The 26,668-nt window shown below is 46.9% G+C and overlaps 1 protein-coding gene across 1 annotated transcript in view; it reads right to left on the bottom strand.

Moving 5' to 3' along the window:
- Positions 1–26,668, bottom strand: part of CDC45 (cell division cycle 45) — a 753,019-nt gene that overhangs the window by 94,263 nt on the left and 632,088 nt on the right. The window contains exon 15 of the mRNA XM_069620055.1: positions 4,794–4,877. Coding sequence (XP_069476156.1) covers positions 4,794–4,877 — 84 coding nt within the window. The remainder of the gene's footprint in view (positions 1–4,793; positions 4,878–26,668) is intronic.

Below are 26,668 nucleotides of genomic sequence, written 5' to 3' on the forward strand. Positions count from 1 at the left end.
GTGGGGTACAGGTGGTATTGACGGAATAGCGGCTGGCTGCTGGGGCCTGTGCATACTCTGCCTTGCTGGTTCAGGTGGTATGCGCCCTGTGATGAAGGATAAGCCGTAGGCCACATACCTGGTTGACACCAGTCCCACCTGGACACTCCATCTCCTACCTGCTCCCCAAAAGGGTTCGGTGTCTGATGAGCGGCCATCTTGTATGGTGCAGCGGCCATCTTCGAGCTGCATGCATGTGCCTGCATCGTGATGCCTAGCTCGCTGGGACCAACCTCCTCCTGGACTCTTGGCGGTGGAGCTTGAGGCATACCCTGCATTTCAGGACTAGACCTGGCAGGCATGGAGCCCTCGGCTGAATAGCCGATAGTGCTGCGTACAGGCACACCCTCAGACATTTGTCTGGTACTAGAGCGTAGCCCCCAAGGTGGACACCCGGTAAAAAACTTGCATTCCCTCAGCGCTGTCTTCGGAAGGATCTAGCAACCCCTCAGCCTGGCGGCCAGTAGATGGATGAGCCTCGGTACCAGTGCTGGTGTGAGGACCTGTACGGCCCCTCCCGCATGGACATTTCCTAGGGAAGGAATCGCCCTTGTGGGGTGCAATGGAAAATGAGGTCCTACCTTGGACCTTGATCTGTGCTTGACAAAGTTCTTCAAGTCCTCTGGAGGCGACTACTCAAAGAGCTCCCACGACCTTGCTAACCTGTTCTTTAGAGCTCGAGGTGCGAGCACGTCACACGCAGTACAGCCCTCCCAGCTGTGGCCAGGGCCAAGGCAGAGGAGGCACAGAGCGTGGGTGATCGGACCTAGGGAAGAACCCTTTGCAGGCTGGACACCTGCTGAAGCCCAAGGACGTCGACATGCGCCGGGGAGGAGCGTGGCGCCAAGTGACAGAGTACTTGGTTAAAGAATAGAAGAAAAGACAAGAGCCAGAATCTGTGGAAAAGCGCGTGGAATTAAAAGGCCGAAGCCAAACCCAGGAGCACTCATGAAAGCGATCTGTTCCTGTCGAGGCAGAAAAGAGGACAGGGGAGTGGCGCCGGCAGGCGGAATCAGGGGGGTGGGGGAGGTAGTACCCCTGCACGCCTCTAAATTTAAAGGGGAAGATTTTTTCTGGTGAAAAAGGTTCCGTCTCCCATCCCAATGAGGGACGCCCATAAAGTATGAAGGAAAGGGGACGGGGCCTAAGAGTATGACGTACATGGAAAGCACTTTCTTGGGAAAGGAGACAATCTGTATGCGTGGCCGGATGTAGCAGCAGGTCCTAGTCCACATCTGAGCCAGTGTCTTATTGCTAGGCAGTGTTTGGCCAATGGATGTTCAGGATTGATCAATCCCTGCCAGTTTGAACAGTGCAGCTCCTGATCGTTGTTGGACCAATGGCAACTACAGTCCAAATCGTGGATAAAAGGAAGACTCCTGCAGACCTTCCTCTGATCATCATTGGAGCCTAGACCCTATGAAGAAAAGCAGCATGCTGAAGACAATTGCAGCTGACCAACATCAACTCCAGTCAGTCCCAGTGAAGCCCTGCTCCTCTGTCTGGATCTCAAGGTGGCCCTAATTGGTGCCAATTGGTGGAAACTTAGTCGAGATCTCTGCTTTAGGATCCGTGCCTGCTGGGCCTTCAGAAGTGTCCCTGGACGGCACAGAGGATAGACCAGCTCTTTCATGGGCTACCTCGCTGCATACATCGCCGTTCCTGGTGCATCTTTGTAACCAACTGAAGATCTCGTCGCCACCCAATCGTGGTGACTAATGCCAAATCCCACTTTCTTCGTGTCCTGGAAGTATCCCGAGGTCACCTGTCCCGAGGAAGTCTGCATCTTTGTGCAAAGGGTGTTTCAGTTGTCCAGTCTTCAGAATCGTATTACTGGAGCCTGAATCGTGTACTACATACCAAATCCAGATGCAGAATCAGACCTCAGCACCAGTGGTCTGTGGACCTCCCTCGACTGGACACATCGCAGGAGTGGTGCCTCGAAGAATCTTAGTAAGGGGTTACATTTGACTACCTATTCAGCCCTCCCTTCCACCCCCCAATGGTTACATGTGTGTAAAGTCCTGGCCCGGTCTCTCCCTTGCCTGACTTAAGATAAGTGGTGGTCTGGTCAAGGATCCTCACCTGGGCCTTCCCAAGCGTGGCGGTACTTTGAGAGGCCCTTACCTGAACTTCTCCTGATTTCTGGAACACTTAACCACTGGCATTGTACAATCCAATAGTAAGCCTACCTGAACAGTAGAACTGGTGGGTTTCGGCCAGGAGGATACATTTCATAATAGGGTTGGACTTACTAAAGACTTTGGGATCTAATTCCTGGATTAACCCAAGTGTGTTACTACATTTCTCTACTTGATTACTTACATGTGTCTACTAGTTTTTAATCGGTTTTCTAACACTTCTCTTGCTTTACCAAATGCAGGTACTGAAAGTATTGCTTATGATTATGCTAAATGTTGTAAACCTTTATCAAAGGTAAAGTGTAGGGGTTCTATATAGAACCACCCCTTAATGGCAAATGTATATAGGTATTTGATCAGTTTAGCAATAATATGTACCTGAGGTTTCATTGGTTTACAGTGTATTTAAAGGCCTAATAAATACACTGTTACAACTGCATAGCTTACTAAAAGTAAAGTGTTGGTGTTCCATTAGCAGAATCCCTCAAACTAAATGCAAGTATATATTTAATAGTAGTTGTGGGATATTCATCTCTGGTTTTGAATGCCTAGAATGCATCTTAAAGACTTAATAAATGACTGTATATTTTTGTACTTCTGTCTAACTGAAATTATTGGAGCACTATGTGCGTCTCACTGTAGCTGTAGACCACTCTCTCATACTCGTCCTGAGTCGAAAGCTTACTGTTGTGCTACCTTACCTTGACTGGGTTTAGCGGGATTTCAATGTCCTTTCTGTTCACCATAATAGGTTGACCCTCAGAATCTACAGCCAGGAGATTGCTCAAACTACCCCCAATCTAAGGCTAACCCCCCCACCCTCTGTATTCTCAATGACAACAGAAATTGGTAGGTGGAGTCTGGCCACTGCAGGATCCAGGACCAAAGTAGGTATCGAAGCTGAATAAGATTCCAGTACGCAGATTGAGCCATTATTCTTGACATAGTGGTGAGCCAAGTCTCTATGGACTGAATATATCTGCAGAGTTATGCCCATAAGGCTTGTAAGACAGTCCAAGCGGCAAATTAATACTTTTACGAGTCTGGGTATTGCCAATATCAACATGACTGGTGGCACTTGAAACTTGTATAATCAAACCCTTAACCATCTCTTCGCTGCTGGACTGTGGAGGGCTGGTGGGGGGAATGGGGGGGACGGTGCAGGGGGTGTGGGGGTTGCACTTTCAATAGGGACACTTTGTAGTCTAAACAACTCCAAAAGATTCAGAACAGACAAAAGGGGTATTGATTCCTACAGAAGTGCCTAGCCTCATCCATATGTTTCAAGTCCCCTACCTCGGACACCACAGACTCTTTAGAACTTTTTTGGTCAGTTTCCCAATAGTTTCAAACCTTTAGCCTAGGCTGGTTCGCCTCGATTACTCACACCCCACTAGAGGCCTGAAAAGTAGCAGTGCCGCAAGCCATTGCTTAGTGATAATCTTCGTTTGTGAGAAATGGTGTGCTGCATTAGGTGGAGAACTGAGGGTGCAAGTGACTTTTTAGGCCCGTCTAGTATTTTGTATTTCTTTACCCCAGCACTAGACCTATGTTAGACTAGAGTGGAGCGCGGGGCTAGCACTAGACTTTTCTGCACTTTCGTTCTGATGCCCTTGCAGAATATCCGATTTTAGGTGTTGCTAGTCTGCAAATTGCTGCCCAGACCCTAGATTCGGATTGTCCTAATCTGCTAACAAATCGTCCAAAGTCTGAGCTTTTTCCTTCCTGGGCTGGACTCCTCCGAGGCATGTAGGAAGGGATTGCTTTGCTATTCAGTGTAAATTCATGCTAAATGAAGATGAGCTGGAGACATTCCTTCCTCACAATCCTAGCTCTCCAACACGAGTAACTGCAGGATGCCAGGAAGGTTGGGGAAAGATGTTAAAAAAAAAAAAAAAGAAAAAACAACATGGGCAGAAAAAAAGCAGATTGTAAATCACCACGCATTAAAACAAACTCCCAAATTAAAAACAACCAGACTGCATGAACGTTTTTTTTAAAAAGCTGGAAAAAACCCAGATAGACTGGAATATATTTTGACATTGCTTAAAATACTGAAACCCATCTGAAGAAAAGACAGGGTACTACTGTTTATGGGTTTAACGATGGTGAAAAAAATGGCAAACTAGCATTAAAAGTAACTTTCTTTTCTCAGATGAAACTGCATTCAGGGATCCTGCACATAGTCTAAGAAATCGAGCGATTCTAGATAGCGAAGATGCCAGCATGCAAAACAGATGCATGGCTAAAGTACCAAATCTATTTGTCTACGTGCATACGCAGGATTACAATTGCTACAATTGCTAATCCATCTCAACGGCTCTGGTAGGAAGAACTAACAAGAGTATGAAGTAATAAAAAGGACCAAAGTACAGTTTATATAGTATAGAGTACATAAATGTGCAGAAGCCTACCCAACCCTCGAAGCGTCAAGGAAAGGAGAGGCTAAAATTCAAGTTTTTCTTTTCCATTAGGAAAATGCATAGGCAGAATTTCCATCCCCGGCACCAGTGCTCTTGGAAAATTCCCTCAAAGCATGCTCCTTTCTAGACCTACATTTGGTGCCAATGAAACCATAAAAAGGGTATTTTAAATTACAAGAGAGTCACTTACTGAGCACACAAAGGACTTTAGCAAGTATCTGCTGAGCAAGCATAGGGATGCTGGCTTGGAAAACATCTTCACATCAGGCGTGCCCTAAAAAGAAAAGTTTGCAGTTAATGGCAATTCGGAAAGACAATGGCACCCCCTATTGTTTGAGCAAAGCAGAAAAAGAAGTTCAGTTTTGTCTGAAGCACAAACTGAGTTTGAGTTAAAAACATAAGCTTGTCAGCAAATCCTATCCAATTAAGCAACAGTCGAGCCAATTTCACTGCGTAAATAACGTTCTCACTCCAATCCGCATCCATACCCAGTAAATAGAGCTTGAAAGGACTGCTGCAAGGTTGCAGCTCTGTTCTAGTCCAATCTCAGTAGGGATGGGATCAGACACTGCCCCGTTCTTTGATAGCCTTATTTGGTAGGAAGTATTTTGGTGTAAAAGTGCAATAACCGCCACCAGATCTAGCGAGAAGCCCAGATTTATCATCCTGTCCCAGAGCACCTCTCTAATCACCGTGTCGAATGCGGCCGTAAAATCAAGAGCTGCCATATAGATTGGGCCTGTTCTTGAGTATTTGGAATGCTCCCATAGATGTGCCATAATGGATGCATTAAGCGGACAGCCCATGCATTAGTGTTTTTAAGTCCGTGTGCATGCACGCCGGTTACCATAGTAACCTGGATCAACACAGAGTGCCAAACACGAAGAAATGGAAGAGCACAGTGTGCCCACACTAGATAAGAATATGAATTTAAATGCCCCACTAAACCCAATGATCACGGCAGTCGAAGAGCTACATCCCTGCATCTTTCCATTTCAGATTTAATTTCGCAATTGCCAAGGACGTGACAGCAACCAGACAACGAGGTTGCACCTCCTGAAAAAGAAATACGCCCAGTGCAGAAACGGGAAGCAGTGAACTTAGATGCTGTTTAAACACTGATAAGGTATGACCCTGCTTGAAGAAATATGAATTGTACCATGTTATAATAAAATATCGTGAGTCTTCTACAAAATAGGGATTCCTGCTTTTAGGTATACCCATCTGTCAGGAAAGATTCCCATTTATGTGTAATTTTCCCTACAGTTGTGTACCCCCCTCGCACTTTTTGCTGATGTTTTACACCATAGTCTAACTTTACCAGAGGAGCCCAGACTTCTGCTGTACTGCTCTGGGCTTTTAGCTCACTTTTTATGGGAAACGGACATGCCCTTAAGACAGTCAGTACTGGGAGAATGTTTCCCTTGGCCCTTGTCAGTGTAGCAACTTTTTAGTAACATGTTAAAAAAGCACAATGTACCTTACAGTACAGTGCATTTGGGGTCTCTAGTCATTTCCAAAGGCCCAAGACACTCTCGAAGGATTTTTTTAGAAGTGCGGATGTGTCATGGACAGGGCTGGTGGCAGCTTATCTTTAACCCTTTCTTGCCATGTTAACTGCGTTTGGCACAAATAGGTGACCCCCTGCATCTGGTCATCCTTAAAGGTCTGCGAAGACGCTTCGACCCATTGGAAAAGTGGGACCAACTATTCTCGGCACCTTCATCAAACCCTGCAAGTAAGCATTCTCAGAAGTGTCCCTGGGCCAACCAGTGGGCTGACCAGCTTACGCAAACTCTTTGCCCTGATACCGCCACCGCTTCGAGGAGGCCACCGAAACTTGGTATATCGCTAGCTCTGTGTTCACGGCAACCTCACTCCGAATTTCGTACACTTGGCATTCCCAGGTCTGAAGTGAGACGAGTGCGCCAGAACCGGAGTATATGCGGTTACCATGTCGCCCAGCCGTGGTGACAAACTTGGCAGGTGCACTGCATTCCTGCCACTCTTGCCCCTGAAACCTGCTGCAGTGAAACTGGCCTCATCCATCCACCAGGAGCGGAGAAATCGCCACTGTCCCGTTTGGGAATCATCGCTGTAACTTCCATTGCTGAAAGCCACAGAGTTGCCAAATTGCTGCACTTGAACCTGCAACCGAAGTGGACTCGACTGCCAAAGTTTGGTCCAGTGTGCACTGGGGGCGGTGAGTAATCGCAACCTTAACCGGTTGCCCCTAGCGCCTCCATCCATTTTTACGCACGAGTGGCCCCTCTCCTTTCCACTGCTAGTGCGAACTAGCGAACTATTCCCAACTCTTGGAATCGACTCTGCCCTCAAGTGGAGGCTCTCCTCAAATAGTGGGAACCTATTCTTCATCATCTCACCCACCTTCCTGAGCTGCTCCAGACCCTTGAAGAGAACGTTTTGCCCATTTGAACTACCGTGTGCCCCAGCATTGCAAGTACATTTGAGCAATAAGCTGCACTCTTCTTAGGGACTGGACTGCCTCTTAGTTAGGAGTGTGTTGGGGATGCAGAAGCGACTAAAGACTATTTTCACTGCCTGGTTCCTCCCCTTTTAGGTTGCGGACCCATTTTGTGCATTAACTCTTTAGACCCCATTGCTCTTGTATATATGTATTTAGATAGTAATACTATTACACCAACACAATTCTATCATTGGATTTGTGTGTTGAAACTCAAAGGCCTTTAAATAAATGTATTTGTATTTTTTATAATTAATTGTATATGGTAAATCAAATAAGACCTTTACAATTTCATAATTACAAAAGTAAAACTTTACAACACATCTTACAGTAATGCTTTTATCAATAAGTCACTTAAAAGAAAAAGATTTTTTTAAGACCGCTATAAAAGATTAACAAAGTAATCATAAACATGTCACTAAATATGAATTCACATAAAGGCAATTGTCATTATGATAAATCATTTCTCGAGAAGGCTTTGTATATAGTATGAATTGTACCAATGCACATATACCAATCAGATTTCAAGATTTGCGGACTTAATATTTCTTTTGAGCAAGCACAAGTTATTTTTCTTGATCAAACACTTGGAATTTCACACATCTATCTCTTGTCTAGCAACTTTACCTCCAGAAATCCTATACATTTGGTTAGTGAAATAGTCCAAGCTTGGCTCTGTCCCCCCATATATCTTTGCCACAAGGTTTCCCTGCTCAACTCTGAATCACAGAACAAATAGTCCCCCAATATTCGTTTTCTATTGTATTCAAAGAGTGGACAATAGACTGTCAGATGTTTTAATGTTTCTAGAACATTTATATTTTCACAAAATCTACATTGTCCAGTATATAGTTTGGGTTTTTCAGGGAACCAATGCATTAATTTTTCGTTGGTTTGAATTAGGTTTAAACGAAATCTTAAGTAAATCTTGCTTTGTGGCAAAGAAAGATCGAGATAACTTGCATGCTGTCCCCATGAGCGAGTAAATTTCACATATTCATAGAATGCCGTAGATGTGTTAATTTTGTCAGCCAAAGTACACCAATAGAATCTTGGATACTTCAATTTACACGAGGGAAGACCTAGTAATGGATTCTCCTTTGCTATCGATGTTTCAGCCAAAATAGCATCCATTTTAACTCTAAATTTTGCAATCGAAGGTGGTAAATTTTTAGAGATCATAATGGCCAAGTCTTCATATAATGAGGCTGATGGCGGCGACAGCATTTTGGCATAATTCGATAGAAGACGCCAGTTCCATTTTACTGATAATGGTAGTAGTCCGAGCTCATGACAAATGATAACATTAGGGGTTGACCTGGGCAGACCCAAGACCAGTTTCCACAGCTTTCCCTGAAGGACATCCAAGATGTCTTCGATGTCACATAAACACATGTCTATGTAATATAATAGAATTGGTTCAATTTTTTTAAGATAAAATTTAAGATTAGGTAGAAGGGAGAATCTCCCAAGTCTCCGAAAAATGATCCGCATATGTGATGTAAGAGGTAGAATTTTTTTTTCATTTAAGAGGTTTTTCCATATTTCACGCGAGTATGTTGCAGCCAAATTGTATCCATGTAGAGCATGGAAGTGGACCTTGGGATTGATATACCGTTAGGCACCAATTGAATTTGGCTATTTTTTTGTACCATCTGCAGGGGATATTATATACGATTTTGTAGGATTTACCAACAAGCTGTTTTTAGTAGCTATAGAATAAATTCAGATTGGTCTGCAAGCCAAACGGCGTCCTCCTATTTTTTGATCGATCGTCAGCAAAACTAAGCCAGTTCAATATTAGACCACCTAATTTTACCACGAAAATGACAGCATCTTGCCAACTTTCATCGAGATCTAAAAGATAGAGGTTAAACAGGACTGTAGCCATATTGCAGCCCTGCTTAAGCCCGATCTCGGTGGGTATGGGATCGGTCATTGTCCCTGATCTATTCATTCGGACACAAAGTGGTCTGGTGGTGGAGTAGTGCAATATTGGCGACCAAAGTCATAGGAAAGCCATACTTAAGCATTTTAGCCCAGAATAAGGATCTTATAACAGAATCAAAGGCAGCTGTTAGATCCAGTGCTGCCATATATATCGGTCCTGTATTTGAGTGTTTCGTGGACTGATATAAATGGGCAATTAAGGTGGCGTTTAGAGAACAGCCCATAAATTTGCAAAAGCCCACTTGAAATTTTGGAAGGAGGGAAAATGTTGATATAAATGACTGAATAGCAATCAGCAATAGACCAGAATAGATGTTTGCAGAGGCGTCCATAAGCACAATACGTCTAAAATTTGCGGGATCATTTGTCGCTCCCTTTTTATATATTGGAATTATGATGGCCGAACACCAGGAACTAGGAATCGTGCCTGTTCTTGGATCACATCAAACTTTATTTTCAGTATGTCGGCCCATAATTCCGGGTTTTCCATTAGACAAGGAGGGATACCATCTTGCCCAGGTACACGAGAGCCATTTGCTTTAATTAATGGCCGTTTGAATGTCATCAGTAGAGCATATGCTCTTATTTTTCACAATATTGATTATATTTAGCGATTGTTAACGAATTGTAGAGGCATTGCAAATTTAGTTTTTATAAATTCGACCCAACCATTCGCGTAAAACGCAGGCTCTTCGGTTGCATCTGCAGGTCCAATTAAGGATCTAAGGGTACACCCCACACATGTCTAGAATCATTCTGTAAGAGCTGACGTAATATCTTTTGATTGTCTGTCACGTACATGTCATTTTTTGAGAGATTTTAACTTTCGTCGATGTACTTGTGAAATGAGCTTTTTTTCTCAAATATGTGATAGGGTCATAGCTAAATAGACCAAGATCACGTAGTTGTTTCTGTTTTTCTTTTTTCAAATTCAAAATGTTCACATTGAATTGGTGGAGGTGAGTGTTGGAATTTGTTGCAACATTCTCTCTAATAATCTGTGTCATAAGTATGACTTCTCCATGCATTTTGTGTTTCAGCCATGACTGATTGAGATCCACCTTGAGTCACACTCAAAATAAATAATGGATCATTTTCTATATGAATTTGTGGCATAGTTTTGAGTTCCATTTTAGAGATACACGAGGCTGATTGAATTCAATTGCTGTTACAGTAGGGTTACAGTTAAATATGCCCATATTTAGGTGGAGTAATGACTTCAAAGCGAAATGATCACCATACTGTATATAGCAAATTCGTATAGGATCAATCGTGGTTAGCCTCTTGGTCAATATGAAAATATAGTCAATCGTGGACATACAGGGCCCTCTAGACCAGGTATGCTGGTATGAGTCTCTCAAAAGGGGCCAGTTGGATGTTCCATGTTAGAAAGTAGTCAACCCATCTTTCCATTTATCGATGATCGAGAACCTACTCTGTTTGTCCATACTGTGTCCTTTCTCATTAACCACGCATGTTGCATTGAAGTCTCCCCCAATCAAAATGCAAGTTCTAGGATGCGTTGTTAGCACATTTTCAAATGTTGTGCTTAATTGATTGGTAAGATTTTCAAATGAAATACTAGCAGGATTCCAATATAGATTTATGAGTAAAAATCTTAAAGGTTACAAACCAAGGGCAGAACCTCCACAGCTACAAAGGAATCCTCTGCCCCCACTAGTGTGGATGTCATCCTGAGACTCTTATCAATCAGGAGAGCAAGCCCTCCCGACGGACGGCCGAGGACCCCTCTTATCGCTGGACGGTAATGTTTGTAATAACCCTCGAGGTCAAAGTCTCCCTGAAACATGGTTTCGTGGACCAGACAAATATTTGGACAAGTTACTATATCAAGTTTGGCTGTCCAGGCTTGCAAATTATCCATGCCACATGAGTTCCAAGAAAGGAACAAAAGTCCATTTACATTATCCTACTGTTTTCCCTTATTCACTGATGCCTCTACCTTAGTGTTTGGAGCTGGACCTGACATTCCAGAGAAGATTGCCGCAAAGCTCAGACATTTTTTAAACAGATCCTCGGTTAACTGTGGCAATCCCCCCCCCCCTGCTGTTGCGATCACCTGGAGAACTTTTTTCTAGGGGTGTTGTGATAAAAAAGTTCGGCCTGTTTGTCAGTCTTAAATATAGATGGAAATAGCCCCAATAATTCAAAGTCATCCTTTTTTTCCCATATAATTTTCATTATATGGGAATGGTAACCACAAATCATCCTGGTAGGGTTTGCACTAGCTAAGCGAACCCAATCAATGTCATCACTTCCGATTGTTCTCAGCGCTGGAATCGCCAGAAAGTCTTTAAGCATTGCTGATCGATTTAGACTCATTTGCGTAGATATTGTTTGCTTGGTTTCCCATCCCATTAGACAGTGTTTCCAGGGTGAGTGTTGCTTCATCGTTTTAAGGTCTGTTCTCGTGAATACAATCACCCTGTTTTATTGGAACTTCCTCATCTGTACGAGTTATCCGCCCTGGTGTACAGCAGTCTGCTGCTATAAGGACATTAAATTCACCTTCCTGTTCAGAGTCCGACTTATCAATTACAATTGGCTATCCTCATTTTGTTGTTGGAAGATTGCCTGGATTTCTCCTTCTTGGATAACTGAAAGTCCGAATTGTTTACCAGAGGTCTTTGAGGCTTTGGTGGTTCAGTACTTTTGTTGGGAAGCTTTTTGTTCGTCCCTGCCCGTTTGATAGGATTAGTGGCTTTCTTAATATATAAGCCCGGGAAGAAATTTAATAGTTCGGATTGTTTACGTTTTGGAGAGCAACAAAGTTGATTAGTTTTTAATTCCCTGCCTCCCCTATTTATTTGATTCTGGGGGGATTCTTCTACAGACCGATCTCCTTTGTCACACTCAACATTCAACAATACTCTGAATTCTTTGTTGAGTTGTTGGAAGTCAAAATTCTCATCTTCGCCAGTTGCATTATTCGTCTGTCTTCAGAAATTCATTTTTTGTTTAGTTTTTTATTTTCTTTCTTATGCTTTTCCTGGTTGGCTTTACGTTTTTCGGCCTTGACTATCAATCTTTTTTGCTTCCTAGTTAGTACTGGTTTGGTCTGACTCTTTATATGTAATCACCTTCGGTGGTTCCTGGAGAGTTTGTGTTTTCTGTGCATCATCTTCAAGATCGATTAGATTGGTCAAAGCCGATAGAGTATCTGGATGGGTCTCTGAAATAGGACATTTCTCCTGTCCTAGGATCTTCTTTCTTTGGTTCTACATACTGACGAATGGATAATTTCCCCTGTAGAATCTGTTGAATTGCCACCGCATTAGCTGATGCCAACTCAAGTAATTCCTTCTTGGAGTCGACCTCTTTATCGTGTTTTGGTTCCTCTACTGCAGTAATGGCTGCAAATGACAAAGGTAGCATGCCAGCCATTCTAAAATCTGCGCGAGTTTGAGTATCTCTATCCATCTTCGTGGGACAAGGATATTGTTTCGCCGCTGATAGTGCCGCCACTGCATCACAAGTGAATAATAGCCCTTCCAATTTATTTACTTTCACTAATCCCTCTGTTATTAGCCCATTAATGGTAAAGATTTGAGCATGGGTCTGTTCATGCCCCTTATCAAGGAGATCAAGTATTCTTGTCCGCAGGACAGTCCACTCCTAAGTTTGAGGTTTCTAAGAGGTTACGTTGAGCCTCCATTTCAAAATCTACTTGTCTTGATTTGAGGATTGGAGGTGAGATAAGTTCTGGTACAGATGGGGTACAGGTTTCTCTAGAATTGGTGCTTCCTCTAATTTCAGAGGGCGAACTAGATTTGAAATTATGGAGGTCTACTCTTGGAACATCTGCCTTGGCTAAGTCATCCTCAGTCCGATACTGTTACGCTCACCAGGCTCCCACAAGGGCGTCGATCGGATCCGGGCAGCTGCGGTCTCCTCAAACGTGACGCGTAGTGCAGAGATGACAGACTGGACTGGCCCGCCTAATCTCGTCTGCTTGATCCGTAGAAGTATTCTCCTGCAAGTGGAAAGGGATTTAGCCACCCGTTGATTCTAGTGATGGAACCCCACTGTTCTCCCCACTAATCGCCTCTGATACTCCCTTTCAGTAATCTCACCTTATGTTTTTGAATGATGAGCTCTCTATCCTGCGTGGAATGCAGGGGTGCGTAAATACCAGTTACTTCACTGGTTCAAAGGCGTTGGAAGAGTTCCGGATGAATATGGACTCCGAGGTTCCTGGCGAGGACCCGTAAGTATAAAGTTCAAAGAGTTCAATGTGTCCAATGTTCACTCTTGTTCCATTCCCTTCTTGTGTTGCAGCTGGGTCCAAGAGAAGATGGTCTTGTGGCAGCTGATGGCGTTTAGGTAAGAGTCTGTATTACCCAACACTGTCCGGTAAAAGATGCGTGCATTTAACTTGTTGTTTTCTCTCTCCTTACAGGTCCGGCGTAAGAAGATGTGGCGTGTTAAAGAATACTGCCTCCAGTGGTAAATCGGGTAAGTCTATGGTGGTAAAAAGAGATTGCATTTGTTGGCTCTCTCGGCTCACCTTATTTCTTTTGTCCCCTAGATGCTGGAGTTCGGCGAAGAAAATGATGGAGGCAGCGCCAAATCGAAAGATGTTGTGAGGACTGGTGAGTATGGCGCGGCACTACAGCTGGCGATGCGACGCATGCAGAAATAATGTCCTTTCCAAGTTCTAAGACGTGATGGATCCGGAATCAGGTGAGGAATTAAATAATGTTCGTGTTCTAACCTTTCCTTCTTCTTTCCTCTTTTTCTAGGAGCTCTGGATTCGAGGCGGGCGTGGCAGAAGACTGGATGCTGACTGCAGGCACAGTGAGTGTTACGCTGCTGATGCAGAATAACGCGAAGCGTGAGCTGCTGTTCGGGTGTGGTTTAAATAGCCTTCAAAGTAGTCCCAGGTAAGAAGTTCCCCCAGAACCACGCCCGAGTAAAATATAGTCCCTGAAGTAAAGTAGTCCCATTCATGCCTCACGTTGGCTTGGATTCATTGCAGCATGGTCTGCATGAGGTAAGTAATGCATATGAGCCTGGCGCCTATGGCGCCAGGACTGTACCCAGACAGCCCCTAGCCGGGGCTGCTGGGCTTTTAATAAGCACCTGGATGCCTGCTCCCGGGGCTGATGGGCTTGGTCCGGATGCCCAGGGGTAGGCATCATGACAGATACTCCTTCACTCGTTCTCGTGTTTCCCTCAAATCTGTGGCTTTTGTAAATACATGGACGTCCTCCACACAATATCTATTCTGTTGGATTGGAGTTAAGGGTCCCCTAGAGAAACACATCTGCTTTTCCAGGAGAGCCTCAATCGCCGGGGCTATAATAGACACATCAGTGAATCTAGGTTGAGTGGTAGTTATGCCCATTTTAGATAGTAGATCACCTTGCCCAGGGACCTCTAAAATTGTCAATACAACTTCCATTTAGTTTATCTTGATTCATCTCCTTCATTTTGTATCTAGGTAGCATCAATGAAGCATCAGTTTTGAAGTTAACTACCGTATCAAAGGGAGGAGGATGGTGGCTTTCATCAGTCACATTATACAATAGCTTTAGTGATGGAATATCTCCTAATTTTTCTTGGCAAATTGATGTGCCGGCTTCTTTGGAAAAGTTCAGTCCATCAAAAGCCGACACTTTCAAGTCGTCTACCTCACTGCCAATTTCTATGGCATTGATGGTTTTATTAAAAGTGGCATCATGGATCTTCCACCCACTACGGAGCCCGTTGACCATTATTAATATTTGTCAACCACCAATAGCAATATGTAGCCTGTCTGTAAACCTATGAATGAAGTGAATATTCATCAGACAATTAACCACCAATTGCGACTATGGTTTTCTGTTCCCAGAACAAAGCGAGCGTTCGTATTACACGCTTACTCAGTAAACAGAGATCTTTAGTCTCTTTCCTCTATGAAACTAATTATAGTAATCCACAACGTCTCTTCAATAGCAGTAAATGCAATGTAATCAATTTGAATTACAGTAATAGTAGGTGGGAAATGAAATTGAAAGTTGGCACATTAATCCACCTAGTTTGAATTATGCTAGCCCTTTTGAAAGAGTTGACTACACCATGCCAATCAAAATTTCACCCATCTCGCGTCCCGTCGAACAGTCCAACAGTCAACGTGCACTTCCGGTGCACTTCCTGGATGTGCGTGCACCAGGAATATATGGACTGATGGACGTTCGAGCAGGGTGGCGGGACTCAAGAGGCGGGAGCAGGGAGGACCCAATCAAAGACAATCCTAGGCAGAAAAAGGAAAAGAAAGGAAAGCGCAATCAGCGCAAGGCAGCAAAACGACAATAGAAGTAAGGAGTCCAACTCGGCAATGGAAACATGCAGTTACTTGTCCGTGTTGCGCTGCTGGTAAAACAGCAACACTTCCTCTTGCCGACTAGTCCTCGGTAACAAAGTAGAAGCACACAGCCACAGTCAGGAGCAAAACCGGGCAGCGTCCAACAGTCCAACAGTCCAACGTGCACTTCCGGTTTACTAAATCTACAACTGACTAGGAGTGATTTTTAAGTGTCCTTTACTCTGTGTGCTCATTGAGGTGTTTAGGTCACACTCACTCCTCCTGAGACTTAGTCTTAACTGTCGCCTAGTTACCTTGATTGGTCTGGTTTGTCCAGAATGTTACACTGTTCCAAGAAACTAGGCTTGCCTCCTGAACCTCTGCCCACCAGGTCAGAGTTCAGAAATCCATCTTAACACCATCTACTAGGGTAACTAGTACTAGGGTAGCGCAGGAACAAGCAAGAAATAAGAGCACTAACGCTACCTCAGTCTTGAGCCCAGGCAGACACTAAAGTTTGACTCTTGTTACAAGCCTCCTACACCCAGTGCATTTCCAGCGAGGTGAGCGTTTCCTAATCTTAACTCTTAACATTTGTGCACTATAAAAACACAGGGCATAGAATTGGGACACAGAGCTACAATGTAGCTACTGGTCCCAATTCTAGCCCACCCTTCATGATTAAACTCATGCAGGTCACTTTTACTTCTTTTCAGATCTTAACCTCGAATTTCAAGAGAAGACCAACACACAAGTTGCCTAGAATTTATCAAGCTTCAGTGAAGCGTTTCCAGAACACTAAGGTTAGTAGGTTTTAATACCAACTTTGAATTATAAAATAGACTAAATGACAAATATGAGACAAATAGACTTGCATATATTTTTATTTATTTAATTTTCAGCCATTCTTTGAATTATCCATCCATACTTTATGATGGGCAAGCAAGCCCGAAACGCATCGTATAGAGACAAAGATATACTTTGAAAATACCCTTATGTATATCTGGACTTCTCACATTAATGGACTCTGAACAAGTCTGTTCTTACTGAATATAATTTGATTTTGAAATTGTGATGATTGGATATTTGAATTCTTGTTTTGTTCCACCGTACTTGGTGGCACTCATTTCTACTCCAAATCCAAAAAATCTGATATCTCTGTCCACATCTGGAGGTTAAAAGGCAAAGAGTACAGCATCTGTGTTTTGCTTGCAGAAATTGTCAACCACTGTTCGCCTATACCTTCTTATCCCATAGGTCATGGACCTTGCCCTCTTTACCTGAATGGGTCAGATTATTGCCCTACGGCTGAGGGGTGGCTGGGGTGGGGGGTAAGGATCCAAGGAGGCCGTCATTGTGCCAACACTAAACACCAAAACCAGCTGTACAGATAAGACATGACTGCTCTTTGGTAGGAGGAGGAACTTGCCAAACAGCCACTTATTAAAAGGGGTCATCGTGTGCAGCTTCTCCCAGATACTCTGCACCTCTTCCAGAAGGGGGGGTGCCTATTCAGTCGCCGACAACTTCAGAAAGCATGCTCTCTTCAACCTATGGAACTAGGACAACAGGCCCATGAATTCTATCACCTGATTCTTATGCTTATGGAATGCTTTCACCAGGGAAGGGAGATCAGTAAGGAGTTGGAGTCGGGCTCCTGGGTGGTGAATCCACAGGTGCCAATAGAAGATCCTGAGGTGCAAAAGGCATGACATGGGTGGGCTCTGTGGCGGATTTAGGGAGCAGTCGAGACTGGATAGGGGCTAGGCCCCCATGCGTGGCCGGAGTACTTGGCAGTAGGAGCGAAGGTAAAACATCTTGCATAATATCCATAAAGGACCCAAGACTGCAAGCCCGTAATTTAAAATCTCATTAGCAAAGGCTCATCCAGCACAGATGGTGCTCCTGTTCAATGCAGGAGAAGAGGAGAGAGGGCCCTGAGGGCCACCTGCGGATATGACGCTCTGGTTTGTAAGGGGGACCACTCATGTTCGAAGCAGGCCTGGGAACAAGTGTGTTGGGTGGAAAAGCTGCAAGGCTCCAGTACCCTAAACAGCAGTCGGTTATAAAGGGCTTTTGGATGGGAGGTGAATAGCAGCTCTGAATGTAGGGGTCCATTAAAGTTTGTTTAGGGGTTTTCCAGGTAATCGCCAAAAATTACCGATTTTAAAGCTTGGAAGGGCTGACCAGACTCTGTGGAGCCTTCCAAGTACTGAGGCGAGCTTTCAGAGCAGCCAGTCTGCGAAAGGCAGAGTGATACACACCCTGCTAGACAGTCGCTCTCATGCCCATACCTCAATAGAGGTTGCTAATCATTAGGGGAAACACTTCTGTACATACTTCAAATAATACTCATATGTTCAAATCCAAGTACTGTATCTGTATCTTTGAATGTACTTAAAAGTATTCGTATATTGAATTTCGAATAAGGAACAAGTTACTTACCCGTAACTGTTGTTCTCCAACATGGGTCTGGCATGGATTCACATGCTCATGAATATTCCCAGTCAGGCCGGGAATCCTCGCTATAGAAAAAATCAGTATCAGTTTCGTTTGTTTCTGATCTGTCTTTCTTAGTAATAACCAATCACTGGTCTCTGGGTCATACTGCCCCCAGCCAATGACTGCCCTCTCCCTAAGCCCCACCTCTGGCAGCCATCCTCAGATTTGGTAGCACGTAGAGTGGCAGTATGACCAAGTGAAGAGACGCAGAGGGGTAGGCGGGAGGGTAGGCATGTGAATCCATGCCAGACCCATGATGGAGAACAACAGTTACAGGTAAGTAACTTGTTCCTTCTCCAGCATGGGGTCTGGCATGGATTCACATGCTCATGAATATAAGAATACATAGCAGTATACACATGCACGACCACGGGAGGTGGCAACAGGCTCAACATTAAGCAATACAAAAAACTCAACATTAAGCATCTCTTACCTCCTCACCAGGCTCACCTTAAGCGAACAGGTTGCGCAGCACTGCTTGGCCGACCCTGGACTCCTCCCTGGAGTCCTGATCAACGCAGTAGAATCTCGTGAAGGTGTGCGTCGACCTCCACATCGCAGCCATGCAGATGTCGAGCAGGGGCACACCAGATAGGAACGCCGTGGTAGCAGCGATCGCTCTGGTCGAGTGGGCTCTCGGAAGGCCGGGCAGCGGTCGGTTTGCCAACCGGTGACGGTGCATGATGCAGCCGGAGAGCCATCTGGAAATGGAAGCCTTCGAGAGAGCCTTCCCTTGATTCACAGGTCCAAAGTTTACAAACAGCTGTGATGTCTTCCGAAAACTTTTCGTGCGGTCCACGTAGAACTTCAGTGCTCTAGCTACGTCCAGCGAGTGCAGAGTCCTCTCAGCCGGCGAAGAAGGCGACGGGAAGAAAACTGGCAACACCAAGGGTTTGTTGTGGTGGAAGTCCGACGGCACCTTGGACATGAAGGAGGGGTGCGTCCTCAGCACCACCCTTGTGTCGTGAAAAGTCAAGTATGGTGGCTTGCAAGATAGGGCCTGGATCTCTCCCACTCATCGTGCGGAGGGGATGGCCACGAGAAATGCTGTCTTCCTCGACAGAAACTTCAACGGTGCCGAATGCATAGGCTCAAATGGGCCCCCCCCCCCAGGAGCCTGGTCAGCACCACGTTGAGCCCCCACGCCGGGGTAGGGGCCTTCACCGGCGGGAATGATCGGAACAATCCTTTCATAAATTTCTTAACCAGCCGATGAGACCACAAGGACGCCCGTCCTGTAGTTCTAGTGAATCGTGAGATGGCGGCCAGATGTATCTTGATGGAAGCGTGAGCTAGTCCAGCCATGGCCAACGACAGTAGGTACGGCAATACTTGAGGGGCCGTAATCCGCAGAGGGTTAATCTTCTGTGCACGGCACCAGACAGAGAAACTCTTCCATTTATGTCCGTAGCACTTGAGAGTTGAAGACGCCCTGGCCTTTGCAAGAACCTCTCTGCAGTCGGCTGGGATGTCGTATCCTCCGAACTCTAGTGCTGAAGGAGCCAGGCCTGCAAGTTCAGCGACTCTGGGTTGTGATGAAGAATGGCGCCTCCTTCTCTGGAGAGAAGATCCGCGTCCGTCGGCAGCTTGACTGGTGTGGACATTGACAAGTCCAGAAGGTCCAGGAACCAGATTTGTCTCAGCCACGCCGGTGCGACGAGGATCATCCTGCACCGGGACCTCTTCAGCTGGTTGATGAGCCGGAGCAGCAACAGCAACGGCGGGAACGCATAAAGAAATAGGCCATCCCAGGGGAACGAGAAAGCATCGCCCATGCTCCTCGGCTGGGGGAACCTGCTGGCGAACCTCCGGCACTTGGAGTTTGTCGCCGTCGCGAAGAGATCAATCTGGGGTTCGCCCCATCGTCGGAAGAGTCGATCCACTTGATCCTGGCGTAGTTCCCACTCGTGGCACGAGCGCAGCTCTCTGCTGAGTGAGCCGGCGATGGTGTTTTTTATTCCTGCCAGATGAAAAGGCACCAGAAACATCCCTTGGACGACGGCCCAATGCCAGATCCTGGGCTTCCTTGGCTAGGGCAGGGGATCTGGTTCCGCCCTTCTTCCGGATGTAGAAGACCGTGGTGGTGTTGGCGGTGAAGATCCTCACCACCTTGCCCTTGAGGAACTGAAGAAAAGACCTGAGGGACCAGAACACTGCGCGGAGCTCCAAGATGTTGATGTGGAGTGACTTCTCCTCCGGGAGTCAAAGGCCTCTCGCGTGAAGATCTCCGGAGTGCGCTCCCCAACCTTCCAGGGAGGCATCCGTCGTCACCGTTACCTGGTGAGCTGGGGTCAAAGTCCGTGCCCGCCGAAAGATGAGAGCGGGTACCCCACCACCGGATCGCCTGACGGAACGTCTCGTTGAGTGGGATCCTGTCCTCGAAGCAGCCCGTCGACTGGACCCAGCGGGCGTTGAAGAACTCTTGTAAGGGGCGCATCCGAAGTCTGCAAAGGCGCACCAGATAAATGCAGGAGGACATCATCCCGAGGAGGGACTTGAGCGATCTTACCCTGGCCACGTCCGTGGCCAGCAGACGCTGCACCTTGCCCAGGATGGTCCTGGTCCTTTTGCTCCGACGGCGAGGCCTGCCGCGCCACTGTTGAGCTTGGCTCCCAGAAACAGGGCGACTTGCGATGGGACCAGGTGGGATTTTGGAAAGTTGATGGAGAACCCCAGGTCCGTGAGCCGCTGGACGGTCTTCACAGTGTGCTCCACGGCGAACTTCCTGGTCTTTGCCCGGATGAGCCAGTCGTCCAGGTAGGGGTAGACGTGGATCCCCTGCAGGCGCAGCCGCGCCTCCACCGGTGTGAGGCACTTGGTGAACACCCTGGGTGCCGACTTCAATCCGAACGGGAGGACCTTGAACTGGCAGTGCCGCCCTTGGACCATGAACCTGAGGAACTTTCGGTTTCTTTTTAGAATGGGGAAGTGGAAGTACGCATCCTCCAAGTCCAACGACGACAGGAAATCGCCCTCCTCCAGCTGACCCAGCACGTGCTGGAGGGTGACCATCCGGAACTTCTGTGCCTTGATGTACTTGTTCAGTTGTCGCAGGTCCAGGATGGGACGCCATCCTCCTGTCTTCTTTACGAGGAAGTACCTTGAGTAAACTCTGGAGCCCTGAAGCCTCTTTGGGACGAGCTCGATGGCACCTTTCTTGAGCATCGCCCTTACTTCGAACAGTAGTTGAGGGACGTGATTTTCCCCAATGGCCACGGGTGGAACGCGAGGGCACTTCTTCTGGAACTCGACGGCGTGCCCTTGGGCCAGGGCGTCCATCACCCAACGGTCGGTGGAGATGGACTCCCACACGCTGACCAACCTCGTCAGCCGGCCTCACACCGGGGTGCTCCGGCGGGGGCCCGACCCCACGGTTGGTTCAATCTTGTTTGGAGGTCGCCTTGCCTCCTTGACCTCCCTGTCGTCGACGACTGGCACCACCTGACTTGCCACGTCCCCTGTAGGCCTCCTGAGACAAAGATCTTGCCGCTTGGCGGTACGTCGAAGAGCCACTGCCGGATCCCTTGGAGGCACCTCGTCTGCTTCCGGCGCTCCGAAAGGACGGCCGTCGTTGCTGGAGCACTCCCAGTGCCCGGGCAGTCTCCGTGTCTGTCTTGATAGCCTGAAGGGACTCAACAACCGCCTTCCCAAGCAGGTTGTTTCCGTCGAAGGGCATGTCCAAAACTTTGATTTGTACGTCCTGGCGGAAATCCGTTGCCTTGAGCCATCCTCGTCTCAGGCAAACGCCGTTGCCCAACTGATGGAAACCGGTGTCTGCGATGTCCGTTGCCACCGTGATGGCGTGGTCCGAAGCAATCTCACCTTCCTGTAAGTTTTCAAGGGCCTCAGCCCTTTTGGCGTCCGGAAGGAATTCCAATAGAGGGGCGATTTTGAACCACAACTCCCTGTCGTAGCGGGCTACGATAGCCAGGGCGTTGGCCGCCTTTATAGTCGTCGCTGCGGATGAGATGACCCGTCGTCCCATCGTGTCCAGCTTCCTGCCCTCACCGTCTGGCGGGGAAGTTGATGTCGAGGCTGATGCCCCCCCAGCTTTCTTCTTTGCCGCCGCCGAAATGACCAAATCCGGGGTAGGTTGCGCCCGAAGGCACAAGGAGGCAGCGTCGGGGACCCGGTACTTCTTCTCGTACCAGTCCCTCTTTGCAGGCGCCGTGGCAGAGTTCTTGAGGAGGGAGAGCCCCCTCATCCCAGATGTCATCAAGAAGTGGTACGGCGAGGACAGTCTTCCTTTTAGCCTTGCGCCGTTGGTAAAGGAACCCTTTCTTTTTCTTCTCTTCGGGGCAGAGCTGGAAGAGCTCGGATTCCCTGAAAATCATTGCATGGAAGGATCCAATCTCGTCGGGCGGGGACGCCCGAGCAGGGGGCGACGGGGGACACGTCCCGTCGTCCCCCGTCGCCCAGAGGGGGCGGAGGATGTGTCGTCCTCTTCTTATGTGGTGGACTTTCCGAAGGTCCCGGCTCCTGTTCCCCCGTCGGGACTGGCTCAGGTACCTCCGTCGGGGGGGAGGGGCAACCTTGTCCTTATCTCCAAGCATAAGGACTGAATCACTGACAAAATGGCCGCCGAAGTGTCCTGCGGCACCGGAAACGACCGGCGCGAGGGCTCTTGAGGAACCTCGTCGGCGACACAGTCGCTCTCGTCGTCGCCCTTGTCGGGATCCCTCCCGATGGGCTGGGCCTCCTCCACGACTTCGATGAGCTCTTCTTCAGAGGTTGTATCCGTTTCCACAAATGCCACCTGACCCTCCGCCCCCCCTCCTTTTCCAACGGGGACTTTGTGGGGGTCTTCTCAATGGGCCTGAAAGACAACTCCCTCCGCGGTGGCAGGGAGACTCTGGATCCTGAGGTCGCCTCCACAGGCTGAGCCAGGGCCGCTGCGACATCCTCAATCGAGGTCTTAGCAGGGTGAATTAAGGCCATCGTCACCATCTGCATGACTGGGGCCTTCACCTTGGGGGAAGGGTCCGAGCCTCGCTCCCCCTCTGCTGGAATCTTCGAGATCGACCGGGGCCTCTCCAGAAGCTTTGCCGGGTTCTCGGACTTCCTCTTACACGAGCTAGAGCGTTGGCTCGTGGTTGATGGCGCCAGGGAGGATGCGCCCTACCTGGCAGCCAAGGAGCCCAACCGTTCGGCGCTCCCGGTGCCCGCGGACTCGCGGTGCTTGGCCTTTTGTTGGGCCCCCGTCGCCGGGGGGCCCTCACAGGACTTAGAAGACCGCTCTGACTTCTCACCTGACGTGCTCTTACCTTCCAGCCAGTTGGCGAGACGGAGGTGGCGATCCTTCATGGTCCGCTCCGACATGTTCCCACCAAACGCACAGTCCTTCTCCACGTGCGTCTTGTCCTCATGGAGACAGTAGAGGCATAACAAATGCTCGTCCTCCTTGAACACATTCTGAAGCTGGCATCCAGGGCAGGTCCTGAACAGCTTCCCGAACGTCGAGCTTCCTTTCTCCTGTGCCATGTCCAGGGTAGGCCTCGGAACTTCTGGAATTCTCCAAAAGCGTAACTCGACGAAACCTTCACCCTTGAGGGGCGTAGAAAACTCCGAAACGGGTCCCCGTTGATCGGATGTAGAAACGGTGGAGCTTGAGGCTCTATTTAACCGAGAAATGAGAAAAATCTCCTGAAAAAGCACGAAAACGCAGCAAAAGCTCGAGCGCTGCAGCACGAGGACTACCAACACTTGAACGTGCGGTAAAAATCTGAAGATGGCTGCCAGAGGCGGGGCTTAGGGAGAGGGCAGTTATTGGCAGGGGCAGTATGACCCAGAGACCAGTGATTGGTTACTACTAAGAAGGACAAATCACAAACAAAACTGATACTGATTTTTTCTATACCGAGGATTCCCGGCCTGACGACAGGGAATATTCATGAACATGTGAATCCATGCCAGACCATGCTGGAGAACTGTATACTTCCTTTAAGTATTGCTTGGAAAATAGAAAACAGAAAACTAGGTCGATGTGATAATAACAAGAGCTTTAATTATTGCCAATGCATTTCGGAGAACATGTCTACTTCAGCAGGGCTGTGCTCTGTGTTTACAATCAACATATATATTCACATATGTAAATTCAACCATCAATCGTAAAGACATCATCAAAACACATTTACATCAAGCATATACCATTGTTGTACATACCCAAATCCAAATGATCGTTGTACAAGTTATACAAAAAAGAAAAAAGAAAGAGAAAGGAGCATTGCAAAGTTAGTCTATGCTCCATGTATTTGAAAATATAAGTGTTGAATACAACTTAATGTTGAAGTACTGAAAGGGGCCCCTAAGGGACCCTGACGTCTATGGAAACAAGGCGAGTCACCACCCACGATAGATACGCCAGACACGAAGTTGTATTCCCAAAGCTAGGGTTTGATTGCAAAGCAAAAGTCTCAGTTGGCCAACTCGGACTCACACCCCGCAACGTGCATCTCTAGACCTCGAGGGACGCAAGAGAGCAAATTACGTACATCAGTTACATATATACAAAATGCATATCAAACAATCAGTTAGAACATTTTTAACACCCCCCTTTATTGGGTTTCTTTGAACTTGGTGTGATGGACATCTCCGACCACTATGACACCTTCAAACATCTATTCTAGTAACAATTTGCAATTTGTGAGTGCGAAGGCATCTTTCAGTTGAATAGAGCACAGCGCTTCTGTTCTTGGAAGTGAACTACATACGGGGGGAGTTGCATTCCGGACCTTGCTATCTATCAGGTGCTATTCGCGTCCTGGGAGCCGACATGCTCTAGCGGGCTCAGCAAAGGAGGGCCGTAAGAAAAGCATAATTCAAGCCTTCAGCGGTATTATTCTAACATTCTACCATATAACGAGACTGGCTGGCAGCTGTGAAATGATTAGATGCCCTGCAGCTCTGCTTCAAGGCTACATTCGGGAGGGAGCCGGGCATTCTTCCTGGCGCTGCCTACGTTTGTGTTTCAGCGAACTCTTGTTATCCTCACGGCCCTGCGGCCTTGTCCTTTTCACACACAATGTTTCAGAGTCGAGCAGTGTAAGCGGAAAATATACTGCGAAGCAATAGGAACAGAAAGCAATGAGCAATGGTTAGAAAACAAAATGGCGATTCTGGTTACATCGAAATGACCGTCCATTGGCAAACTCGAAAACCTATATTTTGTCATATCATGCATGAGACGGTTGGCCCACGGCCACCAAAATGCGTTTGCAGTCTCAAAGTAGAGGTATCCGTATTTCTAGACTGACAGTACCTTAATTCTGTGTTCCACGTGTGGGGTCCATTGAACCAGTTCAAAACAGATTCCTAAAGTAAAGTAAGCCTTTAATCAGTCAAAAATCGTGTCAAACATCCTTACTCCTTGACTTTAGTTTTCAAAGTAGGTAAGACTTACTTCATAGCTGGCGTGCACTGCGCATTCGCGCTGTTATTAGAGGTGCAGCGGTCGTTCTAAAGCCTTTAGTTTTCACCCTTAGAGAATATATAAATATCTAACGTTAGCACTGTCCATTGTCTGTGCACATGGATGCAACAATCCCATGGTTTCAGCCTGAGGCCTCTGAGCCAGACCCGCCCGTGTGCGTGTCATGACTCAGCTGCCTCGCGTCCCAGCCGCGCTCGGAAAGTGGGGCTGGGACGTGCCGAAAGCCATGGTTTGCTATTCTTTTACTTAACTCCTGTTGCTTGGATGTCATAATGTAGAAATCTGTGCTTATTTTCATAATATGAATATCAATTATCGCAATGTGTATAACATTAAAACGAATGAGCGGGCGGGTCGGACTCAGATGCCTCAGGCTGAAACCATGGTTACGCATAAGAACAGCTGATAGAGCGACACACACGCACTCTTCACAGCTATGAGGATTCCGAATGAAGTGCACGGTAAACCGGGGGCTCGGCAGTGACAAATTTCACCAAAGGATTGTTGCGTCCATGTGCACAGACAATGGACAGTGCTAACGTTAGATATTTATAAATTCTCTAAGGGTGAAAACTAAAGGCTTTAGAACGACCGCTGCACCTCTAATAACAGCGTGAATGCAGTGCAAGCCAGCTATGAAGTAAGTCTTACCTACTTTGAAAACTGTAGTCAAGGAATAAGGATGTTTGACATGATTTTTGACTGATTAAAGGCTTTTTTACTTTAGGAATCTTGTTTCGAACTTGAAAATGGTTCAATGAACACCACACATGATAGCAACCATCTTGCAGGGTGTGTTTCACTCTGCTTTTCGCAGATTGGTTTATTGTCAACCCAGGTGTGTCTGGGCGTTCTTCACGGTCTGCTCCTAAGAAATCAGGTAGATTTATTTTTTGAAGATTAAGAGATTTTGTAAAGGAACTATTTGAAGCATAGGTAGTGCCCACCTCTTTGGCATTTCTTCTTCTACTTTGAGCTTTCAGAGCAGCCCATTGTGGGTTCCAGCACGTGGGGGGCCTGACATTTTAAAGACTAGGAGCCTGACAAGGAGGGCATTCTTGTACATCCATTTGTCAGCAATGTCTTGGCAGAGCTGCAATAGCAGGGAAGACCGAGCGCGTCTCTTAGAAAGGAGGCTGTGGAGACCTCTCGCAACTTGCAGAGGGCACAAGGAGGCAATGCAGTCCTTTGTCACTGTGGTACTATTATAACAGAGTCCCAATATTGTGGTTCTACTGATTTGTACACAAATACAGACAGATCAATCTGCTTTCTGACTAGATTCATAAAACTGGGATGAAAAAACCCCAAAAAGACTGTTTTTCTGCTTCACCCTATGTGGTCAATCATGCAGATTGGCAGCACTGACTGTCAAAGTTGTACCAAAAATAG

This window comes from Ambystoma mexicanum, chromosome 10 (genome assembly GCF_040938575.1).
Source record: "Ambystoma mexicanum isolate Mex_15411 chromosome 10, UKY_AmexF1_1, whole genome shotgun sequence".
Classification (NCBI taxonomy): Eukaryota; Metazoa; Chordata; class Amphibia; order Caudata; family Ambystomatidae; genus Ambystoma; species Ambystoma mexicanum.